At 44.0% G+C, this 13,156-nt stretch overlaps 1 protein-coding gene across 3 annotated transcripts; it reads left to right on the forward strand.

Annotated features, from left to right (window-relative positions):
* The first annotated feature begins 649 nt into the window (after nucleotides 1-649).
* ABRACL (ABRA C-terminal like) lies at nucleotides 650-12,793 on the forward strand. 3 transcript variants are annotated; one of them, XM_030556446.1, is made up of 3 exons: nucleotides 650-780; nucleotides 8,885-8,951; nucleotides 12,253-12,793. In XM_030556446.1, exons 2-3 carry the CDS (start codon nucleotides 8,891-8,893, stop codon nucleotides 12,435-12,437), a joined length of 246 nt encoding a protein of 81 aa, XP_030412306.1. In that variant the 5' UTR covers nucleotides 650-780; nucleotides 8,885-8,890; the 3' UTR covers nucleotides 12,438-12,793. The 3 variants fall into 3 exon arrangements, with proteins under 3 accessions (XP_030412306.1, XP_030412305.1, XP_030412303.1); XM_030556445.1 differs by lacking the exon at nucleotides 650-780 and adding an exon at nucleotides 1,004-1,586; XM_030556443.1 differs by lacking the exon at nucleotides 650-780 and adding an exon at nucleotides 5,621-5,642.
* Nucleotides 12,794-13,156: the final 363 nt, after the last annotated feature.

The raw sequence follows: 13,156 nt of genomic DNA on the forward strand, positions 1-13,156 counted from the left end.
ATACCAATATAAAAAAAATCCCTGCACAATGGGAGAGCTTAGAGACTTGCCTGGAGTTGATGTTTCTGGCGTCCCTTTCAACGGCTGAGTTAATTCACCTAGCAGTGTCTGGCTGACAGCTCTCTGTGTTATGGGGTCCAGTGATGGTGCAAGTGCAGTGGTGAGGTAAAGGCAATCCTACACCAAGGCAACATAGAAAATATATTACAGAGTGAATAAATGCCTGTCAAGAAAGAACAAAAAAAAGTGATTTAAGTCATCCTTAAACAATCCATTGTTGTCATTGTATCCTGACCCTCTCCCCACTTGGTTTTGTAGCTGCTGCTTGAAAGTCTGATGTTAAACGGGCATGGGGATGGATGATTTAGTTTGTCCTACAAGTCCCAGACCTGGCGTCCTGGTAGCACTGTGCTTAAACCTCCTGTCCTGGAAGTCACCTTGGGGGGGAATCTCCTGCAGAAGACAACAAAAAGATCAGGGAGAGAGGCAGCTGGGGGGAGCAATAGCCCCTGCATGACCTCTTGAGCTGGGACTGTACAAAGGCAGACTCTGTGTTGAATCCCACTCTCTCCCCATGTCCCCCCCACCGCCATCCTCATAGGCTTCCCCATTCATGTGGGCGGCACTTTCTCCCTGCATTTGAAATATACTTGTTGCGGCTCTCTCTGCCTCCCTCCCCCAGCCACCACTTCCTCCTCCTGCACTCAGCATCTCAGGCCGCTCCAAGAGGGCTCCCTTCTGATTACGGCACGAAAAGCCGCCGGGCCGGCAGATAACCAGGTGAGCGGAACCTGCCCAGCACCCCAGGCCGCGGGGGGCACTGTGCCCGGGGAGGAGGGGCAGGGGGCTGGGCTTTGCGCACCGAGCCTTCCCCGCACGCGGCCGCTGAGTGACTGCAGAGCCGCGCCGAGAGAGCCCGCTGGCGGGGCAGGGGCTGTGGAGTCTCGGGGGGCCGGAGCACAGCGCGCCGATGTCTCTGTTCCCGGGGGAGCCCGCGGCAGTGAAAGGGGCTGGCAGCGCCCTGCGGGCAGCGCTTCCGCACCCGGGACCCATGTGACACCGCACTGCACAAGGATCAACCTGCTGTGCCAGTCGCACGCTCAGTCCCAGCTCCGGGAAGGCCACATTCCTCTGCCCTCCCTACCGCGCCGGGATGGAGCAGAGGGGCTGCCCGCGAGCGCACTGTAAGGCAGCAGACCCGGTCCGCAGCGTCGGGGTTCAAAGTCCACGAGGCTCTTTCCAGACGAGGGCAAAGGAATGTGCGGTCACTGGGTCCCCTCCGGGTCTGTGCTTTGGGGCGCTGCTGCTGCCTTGGCTTGTTACAACCCCACCAGGTCCTACTCTCCACGCCCCGCACCCCCTGGCCTCCCACCGGCTGCTTTATTGCATTGCTGATACATGCTGCCTTGCTAGGCGGGAGACAAACGCGGTTTGTTGGCAATTATGCATAGGAGGGACTATGCAGGAGAGAGCGGAATCTGGAGGCAGCAGGAAGGCAAAGCGCACGGGATGAAGTATGGCTAGTGCCTAGACTCGAGTGCCCTACGCTACTCCAAGAGAGGCACCATGACCAAATAAGGTGTTAGGTATATATCAGGAAGGAAGTTAGTCATTCTCCACATGCAGACCTATTATTTACTGAGCACTAAGCTAATGCAAAAGAATGTGCTTACAGCCCTTTAAACACAAACAGGGACCAAATGCATGTGTGTTTAAAACTAAATTGACAAATTTGTAAGACCACCAAAGTTCCCTGCCAAGTCTTACTCATTTGGAGAAGGTTTTTAGCCGTTTTTGAAGCATCTCCTTTGGGGGAAGAGCTTTTCTGCTTGTGTTTCAATGAGCCATTTACAACCACACTCAAAAGAAATCTTTGCCTCATGTGAGTTGGCAGATCTCACAGCCTTGAGTTTAAAGGTCAGCAGACAGGTTGGTCAGAAAAAGAAATCATTTTACTGCATTCTCGGTATACCTTCTTTTTAATTGTTATGTTTAAAAATTTTGCTCAAAGGGATGGTCTCTTGAAATAGACATCTTACACTGATCCTGTAACAGAATCTTCTAACAAGGTCCCTTGCACTCATGAGTTCTATTGACTTCAGCGGGATTCAGTGAGGAAACACAGTTCATGCTAGCAGATCTTCAAGCGGCATTGGAACTTTGGCATTATCATGGTGCTGCAGTGGTGCCACTATAGTTACGGTTGCACCATGATTTCTGTTTAAAGATGGATCTTTCTAAGTTCTCTATAAATGACATGCTTAGTCAGATTCCTTTGAAATTTGGTGTGCCTCGAGAAGTTGCAGGGTAGGGTTAATGAAACAAATTTAGGGTCATTTGAGCTTGGTGTTCCAGAGACCTGTCCTGAAATAAATAGCAATGTTTCAGAAAGTTTCCATGTGGTGTGTGTGTTTGAGGTGTTTTTGTTTGGTCTTTTGCACAGTCTTTTGGATCAAACTGCTGATGTGGGTGATGATAGCAAGTGTGAAAAATCGGGATGGGGTGAGGGGGTAATAGGAGCCCATATAAAAAAAAGCCCCAAATATCAGGACCGTCCTTATAAAAATTGGGACATCTGGTCACCCTAGTCAAGATGGTCTCAGTCTGTCAGGTTTTATCCAAGGTAGTGCATGGCCCCCACTAAATCTTTGGGGGACCTAAATTGAGAGTGTTATTTCATGTACATTTTTTAAAGTAGGCCTACACCAATAAGAAAAATGACTAGACCTGTTTCCATTCCTGCTGTTTTATATGCTTTAAAGCTCGAAGCTTACTAGTGCTCTAAAATCCAATTGGTTAATCAGCTTGCTTGGAAATTTGGTGTGCCTCAGGGGGCACTGGGTAGTATTAATGATGCAAATTTGAGTCATTTGACTGAGAGGTTCCTTAGTTACAGTCCTCTCCACGCACACCTCTAAACCCCAGATTCCCTCTGCCACCTTGTACTGTTAAACTGAGAGCTAGTAAAGACTGGGTGAATGACATACCTCATTGAGATTGATAGCGGTGAACTCAGCCTTCAATTAATATAACTAAGCATAAATTAATGACAAGCCCCTACCTGAGACAAAAGGAGTTATGCACTGAGTGGCTGGAGGTTGCTACAATTTGTCAGTCATGGGTGGCAATTTTATTTGGGGGTGGGGGAATGTAATCAAAGTATTTTGGGGAAAAAATTAGAGGAGAGGGAAGTGGTATTAGAGGGTGGAAGATTGGAGAAACGGGGAGAGCGGTCTGGGGCTGCAGCAAAAAGAGTGGGCTTAGGAGAATGTGTGGTAGAGGAGGGAAGAGAGGTGAGGGAGTCATTGCACCCCCCCCAGCTCTGCTTGTGCACCCCATCCCTGCACTTGCAGCTCTGCCAGTGCATCCGTCCCCCCACAGTTTGACCCATGCACCCCAACCTTCCTGCACCCCACAGCTCTGCTAATGCATCCCAACCCCCTGCACCCCACAGCTCTGCCAGTGCACCCCAACCTTCCTGCCCCCCCAGCTCTGCCAGTGCATCCCAACCCCCGCCAATACCCCCCAGTTTGACCCATGCACCTCAACCCATGTGCAAACCCCTCACACATCCACTAGTTCCATTTGACTATAAGCTCTTTGGGGCAGGGACTTCTCTTTTTTTACAGTGGTGCAGTATTGCCACTCTACTTGAGGTTGCATCACGACTTCAGTTTAACAGGTGACCTTTCTAAGTCCGCTAAAAACTGACAGGCTTAGCTGTATTTCTTTGAAATTTAGTGCCTCAGCAGGGTGCAGAGTAGAGTTAGTGACCCAAGTTTGGGGTCATTTGAGCTATGGGTTGCAAACATATAAGCCCTGAAAAAAATTGCTATTTTTCAAAAAGTTTCTAGGTGGAGTCTCTTGCTCAGAGCTAAAGATCAAATTATTGATGTAATGCATGTCAAAATGGTTTCCGTCTGTTGAGTTTTACCCAAGGCAGTATCTGATCCTTTATGCCTGTATGCACCTGATGTATACCTTCAGATGTAATACTTCATGTTGCTTGCTACAAGTTGTCTCTTTTATAAAGTGTTTTTATTTTATGGGGAGGTTTACTGTGAACACAGCAGAATAGGCAGTAGCCAGAGTAACCAGAATTTTTATTATATCAGGTGGGAACAAGCCAGAGAATTTTGTTGGGGGTCTATGAGAGGATGACGGGATAGCCACAGGAAGAGTGGTTGTGGCTCTGGAGGGGATGGGAAATGAGGATGGGTAGTAGATGAGCTTTGGGTTGATTGTTTGAGAAAATCTGTGTTTTACTTGCTCTTGGGAAGTGTGTGTGTGGGGATGGGCAAGTGGCTACTTCCTGATCTTGGGGCAAATTAATATGGTGTTTTCAAAGATACATAGTGTGGAGGTTTGGAACTGACACTACAGGTAACTTGATTGCTGAGGGAAAAGAATTTATAGAAATGTGTGTGCTGACAGGCTTGCCCATATGTGGATTCTTGGTGGATCATGAGGTGGCAAAAGTGTGTGTGAGAGCAAGGAATGACACAGAAGACATGAAGATTGCTGATTACAGATAGATTAGATGGAGAGAGGTGTCCTGAACTGGCATTATCTTTTGCTCACTCTGCAGCATCTAACCAGTGACATAAGAGGTTGTGATCTACCAGACATTATGATGATTCACTCTGGTAGAAATGATCTGTGCCTTATTCCTGGTATACACCTCATAAAATGTAAGTGAGTAGATTGGGACTGCATCAAAGATTTGTGTCCAGGAGCTGTAATAATTTTCTCTGAAAAAATTGCTACAGCAACAATATGAAAGAAGTGTTGGAAGAACATTAAATAGGAAATGGGAGGGTTTGTGGCTGACCAGAAAAGGTGTACTGTATGACAATGAAAAAAACAAGTTCTGACACCTCTGGGGCACATCTGTTGAAAAAGGTTCAGAGGATCTTTCTCTCAAACCTAAAACTGTCAGTATTTTGGAACAGAAACCCCTCCTGTGATTTTTCTCACGTGTCCTGCCACAAGCTCCACCATCCAACTATTCTGAAACACGACCAGGAACACTATTCCACGGTAACATAGCTGTCCTTCAGTTGGTGCTTTGTCATCCTTTTGCAGAAAGTTGAGTTGAGCAAAACGCAAATATTTCAGCAACTGTGGGATTAGCAGAGTAAATGTATGGGTGTTAACAGGGCACACCGGAACAGTGCGGAAAAAGATTAAGGTTGCATTGGCAACCTTAACTGTGCATTTCTTGGTTTTCAGAAGTTTGAGTTTGCTTAATTGAGTGTTCTGCCAGGGGACGACCTATCACTAAGCAACCTTAACTCTGAATTAACATACATTTTTGCCGTTGAATTGTAATAGTTTTAGCACTAGATGAGCAGTAGTCATACACCAGCATATCTCAGTAAATACAAACATCATAAAGCTTGACCATGTAGGTCCAATCCTGATTCTACTGAAGTTAACTGAAAGTGTAGTGGACATTCCCACTTCAGTGGGAACAGGTTCAGGCTTTTAATCTAACATAGCATTACACTGAGTAGCTGTAACATCAGATACTTTAGACATATATTTGATGATAAAAACAATGTACAAGTGATTACAATAATAAAACCTAGTTTTTCTACAGTGCTTTTCATCAGTCGATCTCAAAGAACTATACAAAGGAGGTAAGTATCATTATCCCCATTTTATGGATGGGAAAACTGAGGCACAGAGAGGCACTGACAACATATTTCCAGGTGTGCAGGCAAAATAATATTACACTCTTCTGCTAAGCAAATTTCCAGGATGCAAAGTGAAATTTTGTTTTCCTAATACCAGGTGAAAATCATATTGGCTGCCACACACAGCGCTAGTGTAATAAATGTTAAAGTTGACATTTGCTTTGACATTTGGCATGGAGAATTTATTCCAAAGTAAAGTGAATAATATCTAAGTATTGCTTAAAATAATAACTTTGTGTCCATTCTTCCAGTTATGCACACCTTATACAATCTCCTTTGACTTTTCATGGGAATTTTGCATAAAGAAGTAGTTCAAACTCAGTCAAGGAAACTACTTACAGTAGCAAACACTACACTTGGTAATGTTTGAAGGATCAGCTCTTAGGCTGTAAGCTCCTTGGGACTTGGGGTATGTTGTCTTCTGTGTCTTGTACAATGCAAAGCACTTTGCCATCACTTTAAATTTAAAAAAAAATGGAACATTAAGTTTGAAGAATTCATTTGCTCCATGAGCTAATATAATTAGAACTTTGATATCATGTTGCCATTTTATTTTAAACATGTTTTGAAGAGGTGGTAGCAGTGCAGCATCTGTTGTTGGAATATTGTTCAGCCTTTGCTAATATCCACTTGCATATTCATGATCAGTCATATTGTCATGTTTTAGGGAGGAAAAGTAGGCTGGAAGAGGTTGTGTGTGCCAAATCCCCTTAACCCATGCACATGTGAGGAGCCTAGCTTCCTATAAAGCCACAAAGTTGGTGGAGCTGGCTTTTCTAATAAACTTTTAACACAAGAGGAAGGAGCTATATAACACTGAAAAACTAGCATAACGGGGTGCCTCCCATGTTTATTGTCTCAATGACTCCATGCCAAACTTGCTCACTTTATATGAACAAAGATTATTTTTTTCTAGATACCAAGTTTGCAAACTGAATCTGGGGTCTGAAAGTCACATTTTGTCCCTTGCTTTTGCATGTGTAATAAAGGATCTGAAAGTGGAACTAAGCTAAAGATTCTTTTGGTGCATGACAGAGAGAGAGGAGAACCCCATCCATGCTTCCATAGTGGAATTTGCTTTGCTGGGCTAACAGGAGTTTAGAAGTAGTAAAAACTTACTGTCAGGTCAAAAGAGAGTTGATCTCACTCTTAGTGTACACATGGAACAAATCTGTTAAATAATAAAATAATAAAACCTATTCTGACCATCACTGTCCTCTGATTTGATAGGACACAGTCAAAAAGGTTAAGCATTTCCCATAAAAGTTCTGGAGTTTTAGCATATAAAGTACTTCCATGCCATTCTTGGCAGAGAGGCAATGGTCCCCATCTATCTTCCAGGAACTGGCCATGTCCACTGGATCCATTCAAGGTGTCAGATTCTAGTGAGATGTGCAGTTTTCATCTCAAAATAACCCTTATCGCACTTGCCCAGTCAGGTTTCTTCGTAATTGGTTGTTGATGTACATCATACTACACTACATTGTGATCTTTTCAACTATTACCGACTCAGCAGGGTCAAACCTACTTAATTTGTTGGTGGTGACTGCCTAGGAAATGCTTGGTGCCCCAAGAAATGATGTCGATTTAGTAGGTGGTCCTCTGCATCAAGTAATATATCAGCATGGTGCAAGGTTATATTGCCGCTGCCTTTTAAATGGGGTGCAAGAGACCCTGAAAACTTGTGCACATTTAAAATCCCATGCCATTTTTCAAAAGCACAGGGTTATTAACCCTGGTATTTTGGCCAAATAACAATTTGGGTAATTACAGTCTGTTTACCAAATAAGTTATTCTTCACTTCCTGCCCTAAACTATTGTATAGCATTGATTGTTGCCATATTTCATGGCAAAGGAAGTTGCATTTCAGTGGGCCAAGAGAGTTTTACAAAACATATCCAGAGGCAAATTTTGTCTTTTAATACTTCTTTGGGATCACTGTGAATTAAAGTAAATATTGGCATCATTGAGATAGGGCATTTGTCTAACATTTCCCAGCACTGCTAAAACCAGTTCAGTTCACTGGCAATAGTAAGGTGATAATACCAGTGCAGCTAAAGTACCAGTGATCACTGGCCTTTTAACCCCCCATGTTGTGTAAACCTGCTCTGAGCAGGATTAGATTAGTTTGGGTCAGATCCTCAACTCAAGTAAATTGGCTTAGCTCCATTGACTTCAATAGAACAACAATAATTTATACCACTGGATGATCTGGCCTGTGGAGCTGAAAACACCAGTGACTGCCTGGAGCCTTTTCTAGAGTGCTCACAAGGTTGCTCCCACTGATGGAGCTGCACTAGCTATAGTAATTGTGGGAAATTTTAGGGGGGAAACCCTTTTTAGGGCAGGCACAGCTATTAAGTCTTTGCCTGCATTTCACATTAGAATGCCTTGATAATACATTAGAGACTACAAATGCATGACTGTGGGCCCAAAGTAAGGTGCTGAGACTCCGCACTGATGCCATGTTGCAGGCAGAAAGATGAGAGGTTGGCAGGAGGCAGGGAAGACTGACAGGGTAAAACAGTCAGGAAAATTTTAAGGGCTACCTGCCTGTCACATGATCTAGCAGGGGATTTAAGGAAAGGATGTGTCATCTTTCAAGGGCAGCTGGCTGAAACAGGCAAGGAAAAAGCTCCTGGGGCTGAAGTTGGTCAGATAAATTGCTTTGTTTCAAGGTTGGTGTTTGAATATTAAATTGTGCCTGGAGGCAAGGGCCTGAAATGGACTCAGGTGTGGCACTGACTCTTTCTTGGGCTGGTGAAATAGTCACCAGTATACAAAGATATACAATAGTGTCAAGCCCAGATGTTCAAAAATCAGGACTTGCTCCCTAAAGATAATGAGATTTTTAAGAAGTAATACATTTGAGGTTCTTTTTTATTGGCTTCTAGGCTTTGAGCCTACAGAGCGCATTTGTGTCACATTTTCAAGCTTTCCTCTGAAATCATGAGATCTAGAAACCAACTGTTTTTAATACTGAAACCCGCTTGTCACATAATCACATCTCCAGAATCTGGGACTTTGAGTGAAACATCAATATTTTGAGAGTCATGATAAAAGTATGAGAGTTGACATCACTGGAGATCTATAAGCAAAGATCAGATCAGATGAGTTAAAAGAAATTGCAGGGATTGGTCTTAATACTTTATATCTCTCTAAATGTACATTTACTTTATTTGTAGACTACAATGAATGTTGAACATGAAATTAACCTCTTAGTTGAGGAGATTCGGCGGCTGGGGACCAAAAGTAAGTACTGTAATCTCACTGATCACACAGGTCTAGCCTTACTATGTTAACTTGTGAACATGAAATGACTCATCAGCCAAGAAGGCCTGGGCCCCAGTTCTTCAAAGACTACATATATGTTTAACTTTGACTTTAATGGAACTACCTATGTTGCATAACAGGGACTACTCTTATGCATGAAGTTAAATACATGCATAAATCAATCCAGGTTGGGGGCCTTGGAATGAAATCCTGGCTCCATTAAAATCAATGGCAAAACTCCCATTGACTTCAGTGGGGCCAGGATTTTACCCTTGCTCATTAGCTGGATGGGAGTCTTCCAGTGTCAGCCCAGGTACTATAGGAAATAGCACTCTTTCCTTTGAAGTGAATACTGAAGTATTGATTCAGCATGATAATGGCATAGAGAGTACAATTATAAAGTTTGCAGACAATACCAAGATGGGAAGGGTTGCAAGTGCTTTGGAAGATAGTATTAACTTTCCAAATGATCTGGACAAACTGGAGAAATGGTCTGAAGTAAATAGGATGAAATTCAATAAGGACAAATGCAAAGTAATCCACTTAGGAAGGAATAATCAGTTGCACACATACAAAATGGGAAATGACGGCCTAGGAAGGAGCACTGCGGAAAGGGATCTGGGGGTCATAGTGGATCACAAGCTAAATATGAGTCAACAGTGAAACACTTGCAAAAAAAGCAAACATCATTCTGGGATGTAGTAGCAGGAGTGTTGTAAGCAAGACACGAGAAGTAATTTTTCTGCTCTACTCTGTGCTGATGAGGCTTCATCTGCAGTATTGTGTCCAGTTCTGGGCACCATATTTCAGGAAAGATGTGGACAAATTGGAGAAAGTCCAGAGAAAAGCAACAAAAATGATTAGACGTCTAGAAAACACAGAGGTGAAAGAAAGCCGGTCCGGTCCGGTCTGGCATACTGGCAAGAGCCAGTACGCCATGCTGGACCGCATCGACTTCCACGGCGGGGATTGAAAGGGCTCTGGGCAGCTGCGGGCATCCCAGAGCCCTTTAAATCCCGGCTATGGCTCCGGCGGCCAGGCTAGGGCCGGGATTTAAAGAGCTCAGAGCTCCCCATGGCTGCAGGCAGCCCTGAGCCCTTTAAATCCTGGCCGCGGCTGAGATTTAAAGGACTCAGAGCTTCCCGCCGCTGCGGGCAGCCCAGAGCCCTTTGAATCCCGGCCGCGGCTCCAGCGGCTGGGCTGGGGATTTAAAGGGCTCAAAGCTCCCCATGGCTGCGGGCAGCCCAGAGCCCTTTAAATCCCGTCCGTGGCTGGGATTTAAAGGACTCAGAGCTCCCCGCCGCTGCAGACAGCCCAGAGCCCTTTGAATCCCGGCCGCGGCTGGTATTTAAAGGGCTCAGAGCTCCCCGCCGCTGCGGGCAGCCCAGAGCCCTTTGAATCCCAGTTGCGGCTGGGATTTAAAGGGCTCAGAGCTCCCCATGGCTGTGGGCAGCCCAGAGCCCTTTAAATCTCGGCCACGGCTCTGGCGGCTGGGCTGGAGCCAGGAAATAAAGAGCTCCGGACTTCCCTCAGTGGCAGGAGCTCTGGGCCCTTTAAATCCCTGCCCCAGCCCCGCAAAGCTGAGGGTTCCCCCTGGTGGCTGGAGCACCAGACCCTTTAATTTGCCCCTGAGCCCTGCAGGGCTCCCAGCCACCTCTGCAGCTGGGATCCCTGGTTGATTTAAAGGCTCTGGGTCTCCCAGCCACAGCTGGTTCCCCAGGGCCTTTAAATCTTGAGAGGCCACGCCTCTTCCTGATGAGGCCATGCCTCTTCTGGATGAGGCATGCCCCCCTCAGGACTCCGGCAGTAGCAGTAAGTCCTGTAAGTTATTTTCACCCCTGAGAAAACATGGCCTATGAGGGAAGATTGAAAAAATTGGGTTTGTTTAGTCTGGAAAAGAGAAGACTGAGAGGGGACATGATAACAGTTTTCAAGTACATAAGCACACAAGGAGAAGGGAGAAAAATTGTTCTTGTTAACCTCTGAGGATAGGACAAGAAGCAATGGGCTTAAATTGCAGCAACAGTGGTTTAGGTTGGACATTAGGAAAAAGTTCCTGTCAGGGTGTTTAAGCACTGGAATAAATTGACTAGGGAGGTTGTGGAATCTCCATCATTGGAGATTTTTAAGAACAGGTTAGATAAACACCTGTCAGGGATGGTCTAGATTAGGGGTTCTCAACCTTTTTCTTCCTGTGGCCCCCCCAACATGATACAAAAATTCCTCGGTCCACCTGTGTCACAACAGCTGATTTTCGGCATATAAAAGCCAGCACTGATATTGGGGTATCAATCAGGGCAATTGCCTTGGGCCCCATGCCACAGGGGCTCCCGTGAAGCTAAGTTTGGCTTCAGCTTTGGGTGGCAGGGCTCAGGCCCTGGACTTCAGCCCCATGTGGTGAGGCTTTGGCTTTCTGCCCTGGGCCCCAGCGAGTCTAACACTGGCCCTGCTTGGCGGCCCTCCTGAAACTTGCCCACAGCCCCCAGGGGGCTCCGGACTCCTGGTTAAGAACCACTTGTCTAGATAATACTTAAGTCCTGCCACAAATGCAGGGGACTAGACTAGATGACCTCTTGAGGTCCCTTCCAGTTCTATGATTCTATGGTGCAAGGGAAGAGTGCTATTGTAGGTGGTTGCTCAACGTCTTTGAAAATCATTTCCAAATTCTATGAACTTGCTTAGAACAAAGACTATTCTTTTCACTGCAATATATTGCATTTAACATTCTTAGAACTCTACGTTTTAAAAAAAAGTGTCTATAATGATAAAATAAGAAATGTGTGCAACTAGGATCTGGGTTGCTAATTTGTTATTCCAGCTTTATGAAAGTGTAACTGTTTATTTCTATGTATTTTAATAAAAAACCCTCTCAATTAAATTCTGTTTATACTGCTTGTTAGAGAGAACGTAGATTGAGTGATTGTTTTTGAAATTAATTTGCACCACTTCAAGAGAGCTATTTTTGTGAGACAAGGAGGGACACATTAGCTTTTCAATTTGGACTTTAAATGTTAACCAGCACAAGAAACTATTTTAAAACAAATCAATTTCTACAGCTCCAATAATAATTTCTTATAGTGCTTTTCATCCATAGATCCCCACTTTACAAAGAAAGGTAAGTATCAGAGTGGTGAAGTGGCTTGGCCAAGGTCACACAAAAGATCATTGACTGACCTGGAAATACAACCCAAGTCTCCTGTTGTGTTTTGACTGTATTTCAAATATTCCTCCAACTGAAGGACAATCTGCATGTGTTGTAACACTCATATCTCTGGTTTAGATGCTGATGGAAAGCTGAGTGTGAAGTTTGGTGTGCTCTTTGCTGATGAAAAATGTGCCAACCTCTTTGAAGCCCTAGTGGGCACTCTTAAGGCTGCAAAACGAAGGAAGATTGTTACTTACCCAGGAGAGTTACTTTTACAAGGTGTTCATGACAATGTTGATATTTTGTTACTGCAGGATTAATGCAGTTTGCACTTCTCCTGTGTATTAATTAATTCGTTTCAGGTAAATGGTATGCAGGCATTTCAGATCAAGGCAAATCATCGTAGTGTGTTTTGATGTATTTTTCTATAACTTTATAGTATAAAGGAGACTGTCTTATTTTGGAAAATATTCCTTTTTGTATTCCTTCTGTGAACATTACTGTAAATGATTGTAAGGTAAGGATACAAAAATCTCTCTTTTTAACTCAGGTAATGCATTTTTTAAATGTATCTCTCAGTTATTGTCACCATGAAAGAAGAGACAAAACTGGTAACTTATCTGTGTTTACAAACCAAAATCTGCAGTGAAAGTATAAAATAAAACATGCCTAAATGTATATAATTGTTGTTGTTTCCTTTCATTTTTAGAAAGCAAATAGAATTACTCTAAGTAAAAAAGATAAATGGTGTTGCTAGAGAAATGGAAATAGTTTTGCAATATAATGCCACCTTTTATTTCAAAATTCAATGGGGAGGAGGTAAGAGCACAAGAGGTGAGCTGCAGAATTTGTTTAAATCAGGAAATGGGCTTGATTTTCCTGGTCATAAAGATTAACAATATTGATCATTAGAGGAGTTCAGCTTGTTCATCTTCAGTCTTGTCTATGAATTTCATGGAATCTTCATTCTATTTGATTCCTTCTGTGTAACTAAAACAAGAAGAGAACTTGTCAGCATGGATCACCATTAATTTAACAG

The sequence above is a fragment of the Gopherus evgoodei genome, chromosome 3 (genome assembly GCF_007399415.2).
Source record: "Gopherus evgoodei ecotype Sinaloan lineage chromosome 3, rGopEvg1_v1.p, whole genome shotgun sequence".
In the NCBI taxonomy this organism is placed as follows: Eukaryota; Metazoa; Chordata; order Testudines; family Testudinidae; genus Gopherus; species Gopherus evgoodei.

Coding starts and splice junctions, on each gene's coding strand:
- ABRACL (XM_030556446.1), top strand. CDS start 8,891: ATGAATGTTGAACATGAAATTAACCTCTTAGTTGAGGAGATTCGGCGG. Junction 8,952..12,252: donor TCGGCGGCTGGGGACCAAAA/GTAAGTACTGTA, acceptor TCTCTGGTTTAG/ATGCTGATGGAAAGCTGAGT.